The following is a 20,947-nucleotide window of genomic DNA, read 5'->3' as shown; positions in this document are numbered from 1 at the left end:
CTCCCGTTCCCGGGCCGCCGGGGGGCCTTTCCTCGCCCGCAGCTCGGGTTTCCGGGAGCCCCGCCCCGCATCGGCTTGTGCCAGCCCCGCCCCCCCGCGCGCCCGCAAGTTTCTCCCAACTTTTCCGCGGGTCTGGCCGGGCGCCCCGCCCACCGGCTGGTGACGTAACAATGGTGCAGCGTGGCGACCAATGGGCGGCGGCGGGGGCCGGCAGTGCGGGCCAATGGCTGCGGAGGACGGTCCCGCGGTCCTACCGGGCTCCGACCGCACTGCGCCGCCCGCCGCCCGCCCGCCGCCGGCGCCGCCGCCCAGCGATCCGGCCGCGGCGGCTCAGACCGCGGCTGCGGCGGGCGCGGGCGGCGGCGGCTTCCTCTCGCCCGCCCGTCTTGGGACCTTTGCCTGCGCGCCTACCCGCGGGGTAACAGCGCGCGCTTCGGCCCTCAGCGGGACGGGGACTGGGACGTCAGGCCCAAGGCCCTGCTGTCCCCCACGGTGAGTCCCCCGCCTACCCCCGGCCCGCTCGGCGCGCGGCCCCAGCCCCGGGTGCTCTCCCCTGGCCGCCGCCCCCTCGTGTCCCCTGGGCATATGCACACGCAGGTGCAGCCCTCGCTGCTCTGGCCACCGGTCGGCAAACACCCTGGCCTCGACCCCCGCGACCCGCGGCCGCCGGGAGGGGACGGGGAGGAGCTGGCGGGCGGCCCCGGGCGTACAGCCCTGCCTTCGGTGGCCCAACCCCCCCATTCACGGAGCCGCGGCTGTGACTCGCTGCCCAGTGACGTGGGGCGGCCCAACTTTACGTAACCCGCCTGGCGCCCCACGGGTATCCACACAGGGGTACATACACCTGGGACGCAGAGTCCCAGGCTTGGGCGGGGGGTGTTTCGGGCATGGTGCCCCCCAAAGAGCACTGCGGCTGTAGCCCACTCCCCAGAGTGTTCGTCTCTGTAACTTAGTTACCCAGTGTGTGTGGACGCGGCCTGTGCGCTGACCCAGGCCCCTTGTGACCAACAGCTTACCCTTGAGAGAAAGCAGTGGGGAGCTTGGACCAGGGTCAGGGGTCAGAGACCAGGGCTCAGTTTGGGGCCGGGGGCTCAGCGAGCAAGGTCAGGCAGGGCTCAAGCTGGGCTCCCTGTGGGTTGGGGGCTCCCCTCTCCCCCCATTTCTGGAATGAGCCCAAAATGGGAGTCAGGAAATCTTGGTTCTAGGCTTGGCTGTACCATGACTTGCTGACTGACCTTGGACAAGCTTGTCTCTTGCTGGAAAATGGGATGACAGTACCTGCTTCATCTAGTAGTTGGGAAGATCAAGAGAAGTTGCAGACCTGGAGGGGATTTGCTGTAAAGCGTTGTGCACACCCGTTTCTAGGTTGATTTCATTGCGGCCTCCTCCCAGCAGCTAGGGTTGATGATATCCAGTAAACATCATGTTTGGGTGGAAGGCTCCACCCCACCTCACCCAGCTGGGGCTCACAACTTCCATTTCTCCCACCCCCTTTTTTACAGATGAGGAAGTTGAGGCTCAGAGAAAGAGAGTGATATATGCTCAACGTCCTGTGATCAGAGTGCAGGAACCAGGTAGGTCTGGGTCTAGAACCCTGTCCCTGTCTGGGATGGGGGGAGGCCCTAGGGGCTCCCACCTGTGGTCAGGGGTCAGAGGATAGGGTCATGGTTAGGTGGAGCTTGGCTCAGCTGGAGAGGTGGGCTCCAACTTTCCTGCCCCCCAACCTGGTCTTTTCTGTTTGGGGTTGGATGCACCTGGTGGGCCTAGTCAGCCAGGTCAGCAGGTCTCTGGGCTGAAAGAGGTGGGGAGGCGGGTTTTCGGCGTGGCCTTGATGGCGGGTGGGGCTCTGAGGGGAGGGGGAATGGAAGGGCATCTCTAGCAGAGGTGCCGGAGAACAAGACACTTGAAGGGAGGGAGAGCAGAGGCAGCTAGATCAAGGATGTGGGAGGTGGGTCGGGACCTAGCAGAGAAGGGCCCCTCCTAAGCAGCAGGCAACCTCGAGCTTTGGAGCCTCACCGCGATCCCCTCCCCGCAGGTGCAGGTGGTCAGCTGCCGCCGGGCCCATGCCGTGAGGCCAGGAGGCAGGCGTCCGCCACCAGCATGCCGTGGGACGCGCGGCGGCCCGGGGGCGGCGCGGACGGCGGGCCGGAGGGCGCAGGCGCGGCGCGCTCACGGGCGCAGAAGCAGTGTCGCAAGTCGTCGTTCGCCTTCTACCAGGCCGTCCGCGACCTGCTGCCGGTGTGGCTGCTCGAGGACATGCGCGCCAGCGAGGCCTTCCACTGGGACGAGCGCGGCCGCGCCGCCGCTTACTCGCCCTCCGAGGCGCTGCTCTACGCGCTCGTGCACGACCACCAGGCGTACGCGCACTACCTGCTGGCCACGTTCCCGCGGCGCGCGCTCGCGCCACCCAGCGCCGGCTTCCGCTGCTGCGCGGCGCCCGGGCCGCACGTGGCGCTGGCCGTGCGCTACAACCGCGTGGGCATCCTGCGCCGCATCCTGCGCACCGTGCGCGACTTCCCGCCCGAGGAGCGCGCGCGCGTGCTCGACCGGCGCGGCTGCAGCCGCGTGGAGGGTGGTGGCACGGCGCTGCACGCGGCCTGCGAGCTGGCGCGCCCCGAGTGCCTCTTCCTGCTGCTTGGCCACGGCGCGTCACCCGGCCTGCGCGACGGCGGCGGCCTCACGCCTCTTGAGCTGCTGCTGCGCCAGCTGGGCCGCGACGCCGGGGCCCCCAATGCCGCCGCTGCCGCCGCCGGGGCGCCCGCCTCTGCGCCCGGGGAGCCGCGCCAGCGCCGCCTGCTGCTGCTTGACCTGCTGGCGCTGTACACGCCCGCGGGCGCCGCCGGCCCTGCCCGCCGGGAGCTGCTGGGCGACCGGCCGCGCTGGCAGCGGCTGCTGGGCGAGGACAAGTTCCAGTGGCTGGCGGGCCTGGCGCCGCCCTCGCTCTTCGTGCGCGCCATGCAGGTGCTGGTCACCGCCATCTCGCCTGGACGCTTCCCCGAGGCCCTAGACGAGCTGCCGCTGCCGCCTTTCCTGCAGCCGCTGGACCTCACGGGCAAGGGCTAGACCTCGGCGGGGAGGCGGGGGGGCCGGTCGTTGGATTTTTGGAAATACTATTTTTCAGAGCGTTGTACCCAGCACTTTACATATATTGATCTCTGTATAGGAGAACCTCTGCTTCGTATGTTGCACGCGCTGCAGGCTGGGCCTTGATGGTCAGGTGGGCCCCCGGCTGCGGGTTTCTGGGGTCCGGCTGAGCTCAGCTCCCCGCCTCCCTCCCTTTTTGCAAGGGTACAGGAGTCACGCGACTCCTAGAGCCAGGCCCTACCCTGTGCTCACTGTCCAGCCCGTGAAGCTTTCCATGTTGATGTAGAGCCTCCAGGACCAGGTGTCCCAGAGGGAGTGACAGCTGAGCTAGAATTGGGCAGGGGCTTTGGGTGTGGACCGACGTGCCTGAGCTGGGGACAGCATGTGCGAGGGCCTAGAGGCCAAGAGAGCAGGGCCTGTGAGGTTCTGGGAAAGAGTTCCTCTGTGCAGTTGGCATATAGGGCCTTGTGAACTCCTGTGTGGGGCAGAGGAGGACGGGAAGGCTTGCTGTGCTGGCGTGGGGGGAGGCGTGATCCAGACTGTGCTCCTGCTTCTCCCGCGTCCCCTCCTTGGATATCCTTGTGACACCTCCCTCCAGAACTGGTGTATCCAGGCCTGGGCTTGTCCGTCTTCCCTGATGAGTAGCAGGCACCAAGTCCCCCGCTCCTGCTTTCCTCTTCTCTGCCAGGAAGCCTCTGGTGCCTCAGGCCCCTGTTCCCCGCCTCCCTCCACCCTGTCTTCTGGTGGTGTTAGATGTGCCTTCCTCTGGGCCTGACCTGGGTCCGGCCCTTGGTGTGGGATCCCAGGTGTTCCCCTGGCCCAGTCCCCAGAGGGTGACTGGGTGGCTGTGGCTCCCAGTGGGGCAAGCGCTCTTGCCCCAGCTAATGGAGCTGGCTTCTGTAGGAAGGTTCTGAAGAAGATTGTTAACGGATGTGTCGCCATCCTTCAGGACAAATGGACTGATGGACAAGCCTGGTCCGTGCCCTAAGGAGCCTCGAGGCCAGGGAGGATGGCCAGGCCGTTCGGCCCCGGGGAGTTCCGCTGGGCTATGAAATCCAAGCTGCGTGGCTCGGGCTGGAGGGCCACGATGTCCTGCCAGGAGGAGACGGCTAAAGGTCTGCCGGATGGCGGGGAGGAGGGGAGAAGGGAGGGGTGCACAGCCCAGGGGCTGGTCCTAGATGGCAGGTGGGAGTGAGGGCTCCTCCCTTCCTGCTATGTGTCCTGGGGGTCAGTTCAGTAGTTTCTCTGAAGGTTGACACTTGGGGGCAGTGGATACTAATATCTCTCCCAGCTCAGAACCGGGGGCATCAGGAACCCCTGGCTCTAGGTGGTCCCAGGTCCTCCCACCAGGGATGCCATTGTGGGGGAGAGTGCATTGCCTTTGGGGGTGCATGAAGGTGGAGACTAGGGTGGCCCAGAGGAGCAGGTCGCAGTGGCTTCCGGGCGGTGGGCCTGTGGAGGCGTTGGGGGGATTCTTGGTGCCCGGATGCCCCAGCAGCTTTTAGAAGGCCTAGGCACCTGAAAGGGAACGGTTTGCAGCCTTCTCCCCCGTCTCCCCAGGCCCAGCTCCATCTTCTGTGGGGTGAGTCCTCCTGGGCCCCTCTTGCCTTACACACTATATTACGGCTGCCCTTTTGAGGTCCCTGGGCTAGGACTGGGATGAGGCAGAGGTGGGGGAGCTGCCTTGCCTCAGGACTCCCCGGGAGGCCATGGAAGGGGCACCCCACAGAACCCGTTGTCAGGCATGCAGGAGGCGCGACCTGGGCTCGTTCTCGAGTGGGTGGCGGGATCATCATGGGCCCTGCCGCCTGGGGGCCCAGCCTGAGCACGCGTGTTCAGGGGAAGTTCTGGGGCCCACGTGGAGTGGTTTGCTTTGAAGGTGACCAGCAGGCAGCTCTTGGGACTGAGAGGCAGCTGTGGGGACCTTCTATCACTTGCGGGGTGACTTTGGGGCCCACCGGAGGCCCCTTATGCCCTGGAGGGCTGAGATGGCAGGAGGAGGGTATCCCAGGGCATTAGCCCTTGGTGTCCTCACCGTGGGTGGGTGGGACGGGGTCCAGGAGGGTAATGGAGTTCACACTGCTTGGAGCCGCAGGGAAGGCTGAGGGAGTCGAGGTCAGCCAGCGTCCCAGCCGTGTGGCAGCAGTGGGGCCTGATTGCCGGCACAGCTGCCCCTGTGACGCCGGGGACGCCTGGCTCGGGGCACGGCAGGCATCACTGAGCAGAGGCCCCAGAGAGGTGGTGCAGGGTGATAAGGAGAGACTCGGGGCTATCTGGTGGCCGCCGCTGGCCAGAGGGAGGGCAGGAGGCTGGGCAGGAAGTCCCTAGTGTTGGGCTTATCAGTCCCTGGGACCCTCCAGCCCCAGCAAGGACAGCCAGGTCGGTGGGGGCCATGTGCACCGAGTGCTGGGGAGGGCCAGAGTCCGTCAGGCCCCGCCCAGGTGTCCCTTGGCAGACGGGGACTCTGCTCTCGGTCTTGGCAGGTTGCCTTGATGGCTTCTCTGAAGCAACTGCTCTGCCCAGAACAAGGCCCACTTTTCTCTGGGGTGAAGCACACTGGTTCGTTTGGCCCACTCATTCCGGTCTAAGGAGGTTTGACTGTGGCCAGTACTGCCCCCGACCGTGCCCACCCATCGGCCCAGTGACTCCCAATCTGGTGGAGCTCAGGGGCCAGAATCTTTACCCCAGACGCCTGCCAGGGAGGACAGAGGAGGCTGGGCCACGAACCGGAAAGGCACATCGTGGGACCGCCCTGCCGTCGGGGTGGGCTGGGGGAGGCGGCTGTGAAGGCAGTGAGGGCCTTGCTCTGCCCCTCCTCTGGCTGTGGGGACATGACTCCACGCAAGGGCCGTGCCACATGCGGACTCCATCCTGGTATTACCTCGATGCAGATTACTCTGGTGTCCCTTCCTCTCCATGCCTCACCAACTGTCAGCTACTGTACCGGGAAGAGTTTCCTGAATTCTCGCCAGTCCTGTTCAGAACAGGGGTGCTTCCCGGGGAGCCGGGAAGGAAGGAAACCCTCGTGGTCAGGGACGGCCACATGCAGTGTTTGCACCTGTTCCCGCCCTGGCCCCACTGTGGTTGTGTCTTGCTACCTTTTCTTTTCTTTTTTTTAAAGGAAAGAGCTTCCCACTCATTTTAAGTTTATTTAGAGAGAGAGACAGGGAGAGAGAATCCCAAGCAGGCCTCACACTGTCAGCGAGGAGCCCGACGTGGGGCTCGAACTCACAAACTGTGAGATCATGACCTGAGCTGAAGTCGGACGCTTAACTGACAGCCACCCAGGATCCCCTTGTCCTGCTACATTTTTAAATGGAGCATGACTGACAGACGATAGATGCACAGAGTTTATTTTTTCTTAAAAGATGAAAAGAGGCCTTTTTTTTTTTTTTAAGTAGGCTCTACGCCCAACGTGGGGCTTGAACTCACGACCTCGAGATCAAGAGTCTCATGCTCTTCCCGCCGAGCCGGCCAGGTGCCCTGAGACGCACAGACTTTAAATGTATAGTCTGAGGAGTTCTGACAGATGTCTACACATGTAACCACCACCTTGATCAGGACAGAGGTGAAGACCGAGATTTCTGTCTTAAGTGATTTTTAAAAAGAATTTCTGCTTAGAGAATTCACACTGGAGGCAGAGCACTGGGACTGCAGAGGAATCCAGGGCAGGGCCTGGCAGGGTTTCCTCACGGAAACATTGTCCTGCTCGCCCTCCATTGTCTGGCTGCCAAAAAAAGGGGCCAGCTGCCTGCCACCGGCCCGCCGACCAACCACTACGAGCATGTGGGTGTATTTTCTTCCAGTTTTTTCTATGCATGTATATAAATATGTTAAAATTATTTTCTATGCATATTTTTTACATACATGACGTCAGATCACTCAAATAATTAAGTATTTTTAAACTTACTGTAGTCTAAGCACTTTCCTATATTGTAAAATGCTTTGTAAACGACTTCTCAGGAGCCTTTGGTGTTTACTTGGTGATATTTGACTCAGCTAGTGTTGACAGCATAAGGAGTTAATGTTGGCACTTTTTAAAATGTGAATTTTATTTATTTTGAAATAAATAATACATTTACATGGCTTGAAATTCAAAAGATACAAACCCACCAAAGGTTAGAAGGGTGCGAATACCTGCGCATTGTATCATTTCCCTCTCCCTTCTCTCTCTCTCTCCCCCTGTGTATCTGCAACACCACGTTATTACACACGGAAGACCTGTGGCATCGATGTGGCCAAGCCCTGGCCCGTTTCCTCCGGGACACGTGCTTCTAGCAGCCACACAGGAGGCCGTGCTGGAAGCTGCCCCTGGAGGTCAGCGGTTCGCATCACGCAATGATAAAATGGCCGGTGTTATACACTTGCCCCCAGTTTAGGATTTGGTCCCGAGGACAGGATTCCGGAAGTGGAGTTTGTGGCTTCGTAAGTTTGAAGATTGCTCCGCGTGTGCCCCGCCTGGGTGCCAGGGGTTAAGCTAAGCGACACGCTTTCATCTGGGTCCGTACGAGAGCCATAGGTCCTCCGACTGACGTGTACGAGTGTTTAAGGTACATCGTCATCGTCTGTGATGCCACAATTATTTCCCCTTTTAATCTTTTGTGGGGTTTTAAATTTATCACATTTTAATATTTTGAGGAAATCAAATCTGTATACTTCTCTGTGGCTTTTCCCATCACTTTGGAGTCTGGAAAGCCTTTGCCATCCAGAAATCGGATACTGTTTTCCCCCTAGCTTTAAGATTCTTCAATCCATTTAATGGCTATTTTGTCCAGATAACGAGGCAGTGGTCCACATCAGCAGGGACCGCACCCGCCTGTCCCCTCTTCTACGACGTGCCCCCACCGTGCCAACTCCTGGCGGGCCTGGGCAGCTGTGTCCCTGGCCTGCCCTCCCACGCCACGCTTACACCGCCTGCTGCTGTCATCGCTCTTGGCAGCCCCCACCTATTTCTTCCCCCGACAGTGAGGCGGCCTCATGCAGCACTGGTCTGGGGTTCCACAGAACTGGGCTCCAATCCCAGTGGCCCCTGTGTGACCTCCAGCAAGTCAAGGAACCCAAGTGTCCCTGAGACTGACGGTATCTCTCTCAGGGGGCTCTGGTGGGACACGAAGCAGCTCAGGGGCCCCGGGCGCACATCTGGCAGTCGGGGACCCTTGTGAGCACAAACATTGTTCTGGGACTTCTTCCCTGCCTCCCTCCAGCAGAACACGCCAGGGAGGGTTCTGACAGCCTGACTTAAGCCCACCAGTTCCTTTGGAGAGGACTCCTGCCTTTGCACGACGTACTTAGTCTTCCATCGGGAGGGTCGGCCGTGTCTTCCTTCATTCAAGCTTTGACATCCGTGAAGCGTGACATTCCCTGACCCGAGTCCGACATTTCCTGTTCAGGTCTTTCCTGGCACACGATGTGTCCTGCTGCCGTTACGAACGTGCTCTCTTCCCACGTGCGGGCTCCCGGCAGCGCACTGTGGCTATTTGCTCTTGTTTCTTGGATGGAGGCTCGGGAGCCCCTCCAGAGCCTGCCCACAGCAGCCCGGCCTCAGCGGGCCTCCGTGCAGAGACAGCCCCGCGCTCCGCCTCCCCTGAGGGTGTCCTTCCCAGGGGCTGCCGGGGGTACGTCTACCTCTGGAGCGACCGTTCGGTCAGGACGGCCGCCCCGGGGAACCCGGTGCGTATTTGCACACCAAGCAGGCCACGCGACGGCATCCGCCACGCTCTCCTGGCAGGGGGGCTGGGCTGGCGAACGCGGTCGGCAGATGCTTCGGGCACCCGTGGGCGGGTCACCCCCGTGAGCGCCCACCAGGGGTCCCTTCTCACGGCTCAAACACCAGACTCGACCACATTTGGAAAAAGTCTAGTTTATTGCACTGTCTCAAAGCACAACTAAAATTTAAACCGGAAAGAAAAAACCGTACAAAGCACTGAAGCTAAAAGTAGTTTCAAAGTATCAAACTAGACTCGGGTTTAATTGCACTAAAGTCCCGCGGGCTTAGGAGAGCTCTGCCATCTGAGAGGAGCCGGACAAGGCACAACAGACACACAGGAGCCGCGGCCAGCCTGGGCCGGCCTCTGCCGTCCCCAAACCTTTCCGTTTAAAATCAGGGTTCTATAAAAGTGAAGTGGGATCTGGGATTTCAGCATCCTGCCCTCGTTTACAGCTGGAACGCCTCCATCTTCGCGGCTGGCTGGTCCCGTCAGGGTCAGGGAACGTATTTTATCACTCTTCACCTGTGGCCTGGGGCTCCCGGACACATTTGCTTAGTAGAAAACAGGCATCGAGTAACTGGGCCCTGGGCCAAAGGCAAGCTAAAAACAGCAGCGAGGCTGGAGGCCCGCTCCCGAGCTGGGTCTGGGAGGGGGTGGGGGGGGGGCTGGGGGGGGGGCGCGCACGGCCGGGCCCCAAGCCCCGTGGCCCAGCGGCCGGCGAGCAGAGGGGGCACTGTAGGCGGAGCCCACGGACCGACGGCCGGCACGGCCACGGTGGGCCCAGTTTGAACCTTCCGGGGTAATCAACCCGATGCCCGCCTCTCGGGGCCAGCCGGCAGGTCCCGTGACGGCCCCGCGCGTTGAGGACACGCGGAGGGGGACGCCCACTCTGTGTGACGCTGCAGCTGGGGACAGCGCGGGCTCAGGGAAACCACGCAAAGGAACGAAGGGCCCTTCCAGTGGTTTCAGAAAAGACGTTTCTCCTCTAAATTTGTCAGAGTTGATCTCAAATGAGGTATCTTATGCAGGTTTGTAATACAACGAACGAAAAAGGCAATAATTAGTAGACTCATCCCGTGAGGATGCTTCTGGTCTTTACGATACCCGCCAGCAGCATTAGTTAAATACTAGTCTAGAGACGTTTCTCGGTTACTAACGTGGCTGGGCTCCCCCACGTCCGGCCGCCCCTACCTGGGCCTCCGCTGCCTTGGAGACACGTGCACCTCTCACACCCCGTCTTGTCCACCGGCCTTTGTTGTTTGGGCTGAAGTGTGTTCTCCAGGAGGCGGCCGGGAGGGCCTGGGCGGCGTGCGTGTGCGCGTGCATGTGCGCGTGCCGCATCCGGGCACAGCCCAGCACCCCGCCTCTCAGACACGGCCCCGGTTCCCCAAGCGGGGCGTCCGGCGCGGAACGTGCGCCGGAGCCCGCGTCCCCGTGGTGGCAACGAAGCGGTCGCCAGGCCACCCCCCCGCGGTCAGAGAGTGCCGACCTCCGGCTCCGTTTCGCCGGGGGTTACCCACGCGGCCGTCCCCGCACTGGGCCCGGAGCGGCCGGAGGAGGACAGAGCAAGAGCTCAGAGGCGCTGCCGCTCTGGCCACGGCTCCGGGCCGCTCGGCTGAGGCTGTGGGTTCTGGAACAAGACGGAAACAAACACGGACGAGAGCAAGCGTGGGCCGTCCGACCCGGCCCCACCTGGCTGGCCGAGAGCGAGCGCCACCACCGCACCGCGTCCGCTGCACGTGCCGGCTTCCTCCCTCCTGAGCCGCCCTGTCCCCGCTCCTTCAGATGACCTCCCACTCGTCCTCCAGGTCCTCGGGGTGGGGGGTGGGGGCGTGGCCGCCGTGGGCGCCGCGAGAGTGGCTGAAAGTCTTGGTCAGCCGCTGGAGGAGGTAGCCTGGGGGGCCCACTGCCCACAGCTCGTCCGACGAGGTCACTGCAGGGGACGAGAGCCGGCCACACGCTCGTCAGTAGGCGGGCCCGGGTAGGGGACACACGCGGAGAAGGGGCCGCTCCACCATCCCGACCCCTGACTCGGTTTCCTCAGCTCGAAAGCGGGTGGCCCAGCACCCTGTGCTCCTCCTGGGAGACTCTGGCCAGCCAGGTGCCAGGCGCCCTCCCTCTGGTGTGACCCCCGGCTCTCTGGAGAGAGAGCCCGGCGGGGGCAGCCTCTGGTGGAGCCCCTGCTGACACTGCCCACGGGAGCCTCGGACCCAGGGAGAGCCGCGCAGCCCCGAGTCCCGCGGAGCCCTGGCACCTGCCTGTGAAACACGTCACGTTTCCGGGAATCTTCTTCCAGTAGTCTCCGGCAGGGTTTTTGTCGGTGACGCCGTACCGCCGGGCAAGATCGCCGTTGGGGCAGCGGGCCCACACGGTCCTGGTGCTCAGGGCCAGCTGGCAGGCTTGCAGCCCTGCAGGCCAACAGCGTGTCCATCTGTCCGCATCCCTGCTGTGACAGGACAGACCGCCCCCTCCCACGAGGCTGCTCCCTCCCCCCACTGGGCCCCGTTGAGCAGGGTGACCCCGCGGTGACCGTGCCCTGCGCCTGCCGAGGGAGAGCAGCCCCACCGGCAGAGCCCGCGAAGCTGCTGGGAGCCCGGGGCCACAGGACTGAAGGGTCCAGGCCGGGCGGAAACGATGCTCCCGGTGAGGACTCCGCGGTGAGGGGGGCTGGCTGGGTCCCTCAAACAAGGAATGTTCCGTTAGTGGCTTGCCGGTCACCTGCCTCAGCACAGCAGCGGAGAGGAGACAAAGTTGCTGCGTGGGGGACAGTCTGCTGGACGGACCAGGGGCCCGTGTGAGGGGACAGCCGGGACCCCCCTGCCTCGTCTCTACCTGGCACGTGCTCCCAGTCGGTCCCCACCGGCATCTCTTCGGTGATCCCCGCCCGGACGTGGACGTTCCACCTGCTGTCGAGTGCCCACAGCATCTGGTCGTTGGGGCTGGAGTGCAGGCTCACCAGCGTGACCCCAGCAGGCTGCAGACAGGAAGGGGCTTTCCTCAGGGAAGGAGGCGGCGGGACGTTATTTTTGGAGTCGGGCCGGGAGGTTTGGAGCCTGACACGGGGCAGGAGGTGCAGGGGAAGCCGAGCGGACCCCGTCCTGCCTCCGAGCACGGCCTCACGGGGAGAGACGCCAGCTCCGCCACGGCAGGCGAGCCCACGCCGAGGGACCGCCCACCCGACCAGGAGCCCCAGCTCCTCAGCACAGCAGGTCCCGAGGGACAGAGAGGCAGGAGAAGGAAGGGCCGCAGGCAGCGCACACGGGGACCTGGGCTGGGACGGTGGCAACAGAAGAGCACCGTGTCGCCCCCGTCCACATCCCTGTCCGACAGCAGGTGACACGGGGGAAGGAAGGCCAGCTCTGGGGAAACGCGTGCTGAAGGATCCGGGCCTGCGAGGGCCCTCCAAGTACGCGCACTCGGGCACACGCGCACAGCTTCGTGCTCAGAGGTGAGGCGACCGTGACAAAGTGCTCGCGGTGGCTAAATCTGGACTGAAGGGTCTATGGGACTTTATTGAAATATGCCTGCAGGGCTTCTCTTGGCCTGAAGATTTTTCAAGGTAAAAAGTTTAATTAAAAAAATTATAGAAACAAGAACACCAAAATACGCCATTGCTCCCGTGGGCACGACAGAGGTGCGTGGGGAGGAGGCCCCAGGATGGGCCCCAGGAGCTCCATCCAGGGGTGGGCGACCTGGGGAGGGGCGAGGTCTCCCCACTCCCTCTGAGCCCTTGCTTCCGCTCTGCTTTTTGTCCGGATGGGACACGAGGAGGGCGAGGTTGACGGTGACACAGCTGCTGTAAGCGTCCCAGGAAATGGGGACTGGCAGGCAAGGCCAGTGTCCCTGTCCCCTCACCCCTGCCGCTCTGACGTGGGAAGATGAGACCCTTCTCGTCAGGCTCTCTTACGGTCACACTAGACACTGGGTCGAGAGCCGGCACAGGCCCGGCCCTCGGTGGCCTCATGACCAGTGTCAGCTGAGAACAGGCCATCATTTAATCCCTGCTGTCTCTTCTGTAAGCCCCATGCCTGCTAAGGGCCCATCCAGAGCCACCCACCTGGCCTGGTCCAGGCGCAGCCCTGGGTCCTGACGAGCGACAGGAGGGCTCCTCTTGGCGCCAGCTGTCCTCTGATGTGTCCCCTCAGGCAGTGATGTCCCTGGCCTAGCTGGTTTCTCGTCCGAGTAGACACGATGCCGGCCTGCCCTACCCCTCGGTCAACCTGTGTCCATATGCCACATCGCCTGGTCCCTTGTCCACTTTTCATGGGACAAGAGTAAGCCCCCTCAGCGTCCTGCTTGCCACCCACTGACCTGCTCTGGTTCGTCCTGGGGCCGCCCACCCCTCAGCTAGATGCCTCTCTGCCTGTGAGGACACAGCTGTCTGTAGGGTCCCAGCCTCTGATCACTGGTGAGGACCAAACCCTAGGGTCTGGCTGTTGTCCCCCTACCGACCCGACACTGCCCATTTACCTGGACCTCTTGGTGGTCCCTGCTCTCTCCCTTGGTCTTAAGCCTGCCTTCCTGGTCAGCCTCGACTGGAACCGAATCACTGACCCAGGGGACACTCACAGCCTCTTCTGCTTTGTGCTTCCCCCCTCCTGGCTGTGGTGACCCCACTATGCCTCACGCCCAAGCCTCACCCACACGGTGGGCCTCCCGCTGTCACGCTGACATCACATAGCTGCCAATCCAGCGGGCAGGCGCCCTCGGGGCATGTGGGCAGAGGGGGCTCGCCTTGCTCCCCTTGCCCCATCGAGGTGGTCGGGGGGCTCCGGGCCTCTGCCATCACTCACCACCCTGCCGTACTTCTCGGCTCCCACAGCTCTGGGCAGGAACTTCCTAACCCCTGGATTAAGGAATGGATGAAACACCGTCTAAAGACGCAGGGGCACCAGGTCCCCAGTGGCTCAGCTCCTGGGAGGCCAGGGACACACGGAGGACGGCAAAGAGGGGGGCACAGCAGCCACTCTCTAGAGAGCCACCCGCCACCGGGAGCCCTGGCACCTGCCCTGCCTGCTGCTGGGCCCCCGGGAGAACACCCAGGGCTTGCAGAATTGGGGGTCCTGCAGCTGCTGTGGGCGCGCTTCGAGAGACGGGGAACCTCCCACCTCCCCTCAACCGGGACCCGACTCTGGCCACTCCAGACTCTCTCACATGGAGCCCACAGGCGCACGAACAACCACTCGCTCCAGCCTTGCACCAGGGGCCATCTGTCCACTGGGAGCGTTCAGGGAGAACGGGCATTAGTCGTAAGACTCCTATTAGCAAAGGGCTCCCTCCTCGGCCGCATGCGAGGGAACCCTGGCTCAGCTCGTCAGGCCTGAGGACACGGGCCTGGGGAATCTCGGGTAGCAGGGCAGACTGGGCTGACTGTGCAGGGGAAGGGAATCAGGCAGGAAACATAAAAGGCTCTGGAGGCTAGTTTCAGATAAGGACAGGTGCTATCAAGAAGTAGAAGGCACAGAGGTGCCTGGGTGGCTCAGCCAGTTAAGCATGTGACATCAGCTCAGGTCTGATCTCATGGTTCATGAGTTTGAGCCCCGAGTTGGGCTCTGTGCTGACAGCTCGGAGCCTGGAGTCGGCTTCAGATTCTGTTTCCTTCTCTGTCTGCCCCTCCCCAGCTTGCGCTCTGTTTCTCTCTCTCTCAAAAATAAACATTAAAAAAAATTTTTTTTAAACTTTCCCTCTTAAAAAAAAAAAAAGAAGAAGAAGTAAAAGGAGCACTGTGATGGGGGAGGTGGCCAGGTAAGGAGGTAGCCTGAAGGTCACACAGAAGCTGAGGGGCAAGGGGCCAGCATGTGAGGCTCGGGGCCGGGGGGGGGGGGCAGGGGTGGGGAGGGTGGTTTGTGCAATTTACTCTACAAGCTTTTAGTGACTGTGCTAACCAAACCCGTCCCTGCAGCAGGCCAGGTGGCCGAGACGTCACTGGGCAGGCACAACCCCAGACAACAGTCACCAGCATAAATACGAGAGGTACGTAAAACCCCGAGTCACCTCCAAACGCCAAGCCCGAGATGAACGGGTGAGCTGAGAGGGACCCCCCCCCATTTCCCATGCCCACTGGAAAGCCAGGAGGGGCTGGCGGGGCTGTGAGCTGGTGCTGGACCCCCGGGACCACACACAATGCCACAGAGCGTGCCCAGGCCTGCCCTGCTCCGGGCTCTGCAAGTGCTGTGTGTACCAGAGTCCAGTGCGCTTGGGCATTTATACCAGGTTACCCCCGCCCCCCGGGCAGCACAGACACCTGTCTGCTCAGCGTGGTTGGATCCACATTGGTTTTGCCATGAAACCCCCTTTTACCTACAACATCTATTTCCATCCCATGATCTGGGCTTCCCTTTGGGAAGTGTTGCTCTAGGCCAAGCCCCATCCCGCCCCCATTCTACGGAGAACGAAGGCACTCCAGGGAGGGGAGGGAGAGGCAGGGGCCAAGCAGAGGGAACAGGACTGTGTCCTCATAGCATTTGTAGAGGCACCGCACACAGCCCCACCCACGTCCCAAGTCGTGGCCCCACTGAGACACAGGGTCTGTCCCCTCTCCTGGAATCTGGCCTGTGACTTCTTTAACCAATAAGACATGGCAGAAGCAACTCGACGGCAGGTCTGAACCTGGGGTCCGGGAGCAGCGACCTAGTGGCTCTTCCCACAAGAGCCCCGCGGCGTGAGAAGCGGGCTATGCAGAGGACGCACAGAGACGGAGGCGAGCACGGGCCCCCCAGGCCCAGCCCTGGGGGCGCCCAGAGGAGCTGTCCCCGCAGACCGCCTGCTTCTGAGGCGTAACAATAATAAACGACTGTTTAAAGCCCCTGACTTTTGGGGTGGTGTCTGTGGACAAGCAGAACAACGGAAGACAGAGAAGGCTGTGATGGGCCAGGGAACACGGAAGAAAGAAGTGGGGTGTCACGACGGGGAAAGAACAGAGAGGGTGGGTGGAGAGGCCCCCGGGAAAGAGGCAGGAGGGCGAGGACAAGGAGAAAGGCCACGCGAAGGCCAGGCTTTGCATCGTCTCTCCCTCCGACTCGGGCTCTGCGATCTCTCACACGTCTTTGGGGGGCCCTCAGCTCCCCCTGCTCCAGGGCCTGGCCGTCGACAGCTCTCCCTCCTGCCTCTACCCTGCGCCTGCACCCACCGTGTCCATCCTTCTGGGGTCCTGCGGGCCCGCCTGCCTTCCTGCACTTCTCCCACAGAATGCACTGGGGGTTCCCCTCGTGGCCCAGGCTCAGCCTGAGTCCGCACCCCTCTGCGCCCCGTCACCACCCCCTTCCCGCCCACTCCCTCCGCACACCCTCCTTCACCCAGCAAGCCCTGAGCCTCACAGCCCGGCCTGGTGACGTCCACCTGCCTGAAGGTGCGCGCTGCTCCCTGCCTGCCGCTGAAACGCCATCCGAGCCAAGCTCTTGGCTTGCTCTCATCCAATAAAGGGACAACTTTTTATCGAAGGACCACGCGCACCCAAAAAAGCACACAAATCCTAAGTGTGTAGCTCGATGGGTTTTCATAATCTGAGCGCAGCCAGGTAACCACACCCAGATCTGGAAGCAGAACACGAGTCTGAGTGTCTACCCAGTCGCCACCCTCCCTGCTCTGCAGACCCCACACGGGACTTGAACCTCCCATGGAGCGGGTGGCTCAGAAGCTGCATGTGAAAGAGGTAATGGCACTCCCCAGCTGGCCGTCCCCCACCCCCCGAAGCTGGAGGCCTTCCCACAGGGCAGCCCAGGGAGGCCATGGGGAGAGGGAGGGACGTAGGCCAGTTCTCAAGGGCAGAGGAGCATAAGTGGGCAGAATAAAGCACACACGGATGCCGGGACCTGCACATTCAAAGAGGAAGGGCAGCCCATCCCTATGCACATACCCTGTGAAGTCAACCATCCCGCAGCATTTCCCACACGGGGTCCCACGGAACACCCCGCCACCCCCGCCGGATGCTCATGCTGCCTGAGGTCTCGGATCAGCTCTCTCCTGCACACCTCCATCTGGGGCCACACAGTCATTTGTTCCAAAAACAGCACCTTCAGTGCACCGGGCCCTGTGCTAGGCACTGGGGAAACCTCAAGAGCAGACAAATTACACACCCCTGGCCCCAGGAGCTTCCATTTTACTAGGAGGGCTGGGCAAGGCATAACTCACCAATGCAGTAACAGAGGGGGTGGCAAGGAGAGCCCTGGGGCGTGAGGGGTGGGTGACCAGGAAGGTTCCCTGAGCCGGTCACCCCAGAAAGGCGGGCCAGGCAGGCCCGGCAAGCGCAGAGCCTGGAGGGGAGCAGGAGGTGAGGTGGCTGGAGTCCAGGGACGGAGCAGGAAGAGGTCAGAGGGCGTCAGGGCCACGGGCTGAGGGAGGAAGTGGACTTTGTGCTGAGTGAGGTGAGAAGCCACTAGAAAGTTCGGAAAACGGGAGTAACGTGAGGTGACCCTGGCTGACCTGGAACCCGGGTGAGAGATGGCTGGGCCCGGGGACGGTGGTGGGGGCCTCAGAGCAGGCCTGGAAGGCACAGGCCACAGAGTCCGCTGGAGGATGGGCCGTGTCATGCCGGGACGGGGCCGCTCCGCTTATCTGGACCCCGTCAGAGCAGGATCGGGGCCACCGTGCGTTGATAAACATAAACATGAACACACGTGGCTGCTGAGTCAGAGACAGAAGACAGGGAGAGGCCTCGAGTGAAAGAAGCCGACGGCCCTTTCCCAGAGAGGAAAGCAAAGGCTTGAGACGCTGGCGGGATGGGGGGACGGCCCGTGGGCCGCTGAGCACAAGCGCCTGCGAGGGCCGCACGGACAAGCAGGACAAGCAGGACGTGTGCTAGTGCCACGGCCAGCGCACATCCCTGGGACGAAAGAAAATGACTTCACTCTCTCTGGGGGAGATGGTTTTGGACAGGTAGTTCCCAGTGGGAACCAGTGCAGGGTCTCGGGAGCTGGGGCTCCCGTGTCTTCCCGCCCAACGAGCCATAGCCCGCTCCCCTGCGGCTGGCCCACGGCATCTCGCCTCGTCACCCACTTCAGCAGGCTCCCTGGACCTTTGCCGGATTTACTTTATGGGCTCAGTTTTTGTTTTTTTTTTTTTAAGTAATTGTTACCTTTGGGTTTGTTCTTTTTTTTTTTAATTTTTAAATATTTATTTTTTGGGGGGGAGGAGAGAGAGAGAGAGAGAGAGAGAGAGAGAGAGAGAGAGAGGATGAGCAGGGGAGGGGCAGAGAGAGAAGGAGACACAGAATCCAAAGCAGGCTCCAGGCTCTGAGCCATCAGCACAGAGCCCGATGCGGGGCTGGAACTCATGAACCATGAGATCATGACCTGAGCTGAAGTTGCTTCACCACCTGAGCCACCCAGGCGCCCCAGGTTTGTTCGTTTGCTGACTGTTTCAATCTTTTTAAATTGAAGTATAATTAACATACTGACAATGTCACATTAGTTTCAGGTGCACAGCATACTGATTCAACAACTCCATACACCCCCCAGTGCTCCCGACGCCAAGTACAGTCACCATCTGTCACCAAACAGCACAATTACAACATTGTCGACTATACTCCCTATGCTGTGCTTTTCATCTCTGAGACTTATACTGTTCATTTCTTTGAAAAGTACTGATGAAAGCGGGGTGCCCACACCCGGGTGGCTGGAGTGCGTGCCTCTTGGGCCTTCCTCTCGAGGCTTCTGGCTGTGCCTGGGCCCTCGGGTTCACTGGCTGCGTCGCCGTGAGAGGGACTCACAGCACCTTCCGGTCGGCACCACAAAGTCCGGGACTAAGTGAGCCCGCGCCCGTGATTGGACAAAACCGAGCACACGGGAGGCTTTCGGACAGAGCGGGCATTGCTCAGGGCCCCTGCCACCACTCAGTGAAGAAAACAAACTCCCAACCACTAGGCCATACCCTCCCACAGGCTCCTTAGAGAGACGCGGAAAACAAGTAAAAACGACTTGTAAAAAGCGATTGAGGACATTTGTTAATACTTTGATATATTTTTAGCTTTTTTTCCCCATGTAAAGCATTTAAAAAAAGTTTTTTTAACGTTTATTTATTATTGAGAGACAGAGAGAGACAGAGCATGAGCAGGGGAGGGGGAGACACAGAATCCAAAGCAGGCTCCAGGTTCCAGGCTGTCAAGCACGGAGCCCGAAGCGGGGCTGGAACTCACAAACCACGAGATCATGACCTAAGCTGAAGTTGGACGCTCAACCGACTGAGCCACCCAGGTGCCCCTAGCTCTTTATTTTAAAGAAAAATCTGGCTTATGTCATTTTGTGTTCTGCTTTTGGCTCAGTTCACGATATAAGATGCCTTTCCCCAGTGCCACCACAGCTGTGACTCCCACAGCCGTCACCCAGGGCGGGGGGGGGGGGGGGGTGCTTCTTGAAAACCAAGGCTGAACATCACTGAGGTGCTCTCAGGAGCATCTGTAACTGAGTCCTTCTGGTGCCCAGTCCGGGTAGGGGTGGGGGTGGGGATGAGGGCTCCAGGGAAACTTCTGTAACTGCCAGGATGATAAAGAAGTGGTCAGCAGGAAGGGCTGGGCACTGGTATTAAGCATGACTCAGGGATCAGGAGAAATACAGAGTGAGGTCATTAGCAGTCCCCAGAGACCTGGGCGGGGGGGGGGGGGGGGGGGGAGGGAGGGGGGGGACCGGGAGTGGCCTGGGGCCGTAGAACCAGACTGCAAAGGGGTACGAAGTGAGAAGAGGACTAAGCCTGTGACAGAGGGCCTGGAAGGCACAGGAGGAAGCAGAGGGCAGGGGAGAGGGCTGCTGAGCCTCCAGGAGGGGAAGGGAGAGGGGACGAGGAAGACCAAGTGATGCCCTGGAGTCACTGGAGGAGGGGGAGGGCTCAGGGTCTGGGCCCAGTCCAAGCCTAGAGGCTCCTCAGTGGAGGACCTCTTCCCTTAGCACGGGCCTGGTCACAGGGAGGGAGGGGACCCTGCGGAAGAACCGTCAGGCCCCCATCCCCCCCAGCCGCACGGGCCCCCACCATCCTCTACGACACTGGGGCCGTGGCCCTGACAAGGTACACGTTTTTTTCCTGAAGGACGAACAGAAGAATGTCTGTTGAAGTGGACAGAAAGGAGGTTCTGGAAACATACTAATTGGCACTGGCCAGCCTGCCAGCCAGGCACTCAGCCCCCTACCCATCCATCTAACCCATCATCCACCTATCATCACGCACCCACCTAGCCCTCATGTCTCCGCCACACTCGTGCCAATCACCAGCCCACTCACCACCCAGCCTCCACCCAGCCTCCAGCGGAGATTCGCCCGGACATATCTACCACGTGCCAGGCACTGTGCTTGGTGCTAGGGATTAATTTTCTTGGCTCCAGGATATTAAAGTCTGGTGAGAGACACATCAGTAACCAAAGAGTCCCACAAAAACACATAAGACCGCAACCGTGAGGGGTTCTGAGAATATACGACGTGGTCAGGCGGAGGCCACGAGGGCAGGGGAGAGCGTGCCCGGCGGAGTGAGAGCACAGGGAAGGAAGGCGCGAGGGGGCGGACGCTGGACCAGGCGGCTGGAGTCGGAAAGGCGGGGCGGCACCACACAGGGCCGGTCTCACAAATTGCAGGGAGGTCTGCTGGCACCCGGGGCTCGGAGACTGAAGGTGTTCGGAGAGAGAAGGCAGAAGATGTGCCTGCGGGCAGATGGTAAGAAATAAGACGCACCTACAAAAGTTTTCTCAGCTGCACGGAGGACTCCAAGGAGGGCACAGCATCCTGGCCTCTTCGCGAGAAGGGCGAAGGTGGGGGCAGGACGGAAAAGACAGGCGCCTGCCTAGGGTGACACGGGCAGCAGAGGGTTCCACAGATGTCGCCTGCCCTCTGCCACCACTCTGAGAGCTCCTGAATACGGCCCGAGACATGCGGTTTCACAAAAGGCAACCGGAACGAGCCCCAACAACCCTCCTCCCCGTGGGAGAGCAGGACCAAAATGCCAGGATGGGGGTGAACAGGAAGCGGCACAGGCCATTTTGAAACCAGGAAACTTGTTTCTGCTGAACCCAAGTCCTCCAGAGGGAAGGCGAGAAAGGCCAGGCCTCGTGGTTCTTAAACCTTACAGTCTCCAGGATTTGTGTGTGGGGCTTATTAAACGGCACATTCCTTACTACTCAGCCATAAAAAAGAATGAAATCTTGCCATTTGCAACGACATGGATGGAGCTGGAGAGCA

The 20,947-nt window shown here is 61.2% G+C and overlaps 2 protein-coding genes across 6 annotated transcripts in view; one reads left to right on the top strand and one right to left on the bottom strand.

The window, feature by feature from the left end:
• Nucleotides 1–353: 353 nt before the first annotated feature.
• On the top strand, nt 354–6,196 carry ANKRD9 (ankyrin repeat domain 9). Its single transcript, XM_042990613.1, has 3 exons — nt 354–492; nt 1,503–1,574; nt 2,036–6,196. Exon 3 carries the CDS (start codon nt 2,101–2,103, stop codon nt 3,061–3,063), a length of 963 nt encoding a protein of 320 aa, XP_042846547.1. The 5' UTR covers nt 354–492; nt 1,503–1,574; nt 2,036–2,100; the 3' UTR covers nt 3,064–6,196.
• Nucleotides 6,197–9,455: 3,259 nt separating this feature from the next.
• TECPR2 (tectonin beta-propeller repeat containing 2) overlaps nt 9,456–20,947 on the bottom strand; it is a 106,414-nt gene continuing 94,922 nt past the window's right edge. For 2 of the 5 annotated variants that reach the window (XM_042990605.1, XM_042990606.1), the window contains exons 18-20: nt 11,625–11,766; nt 11,051–11,200; nt 9,456–10,725 (exon numbers count right to left, since the gene is read on the bottom strand). In XM_042990605.1, the coding sequence (XP_042846539.1) occupies nt 10,574–10,725; nt 11,051–11,200; nt 11,625–11,766 (444 nt within the window). In that variant the 3' untranslated portion in view covers nt 9,456–10,573. Of the gene's footprint in view, nt 10,726–11,050; nt 11,201–11,357; nt 11,767–20,947 lie in introns of those variants that run through there. The other 3 variants (XR_006219113.1, XR_006219112.1, XR_006219114.1) reach the window with 3 other exon arrangements.

Source organism: Panthera tigris, chromosome B3 (genome assembly GCF_018350195.1).
Source record: "Panthera tigris isolate Pti1 chromosome B3, P.tigris_Pti1_mat1.1, whole genome shotgun sequence".
NCBI lineage: Eukaryota > Metazoa > Chordata > Mammalia > Carnivora > Felidae > Panthera > Panthera tigris.
The sequence above is the reverse complement of the archived record's forward strand: the minus strand, read 5'-3'. Positions and strand labels throughout refer to the sequence as shown.

Coding starts and splice junctions, on each gene's coding strand:
- ANKRD9 (XM_042990613.1), top strand. CDS start 2,101: ATGCCGTGGGACGCGCGGCGGCCCGGGGGCGGCGCGGACGGCGGGCCG.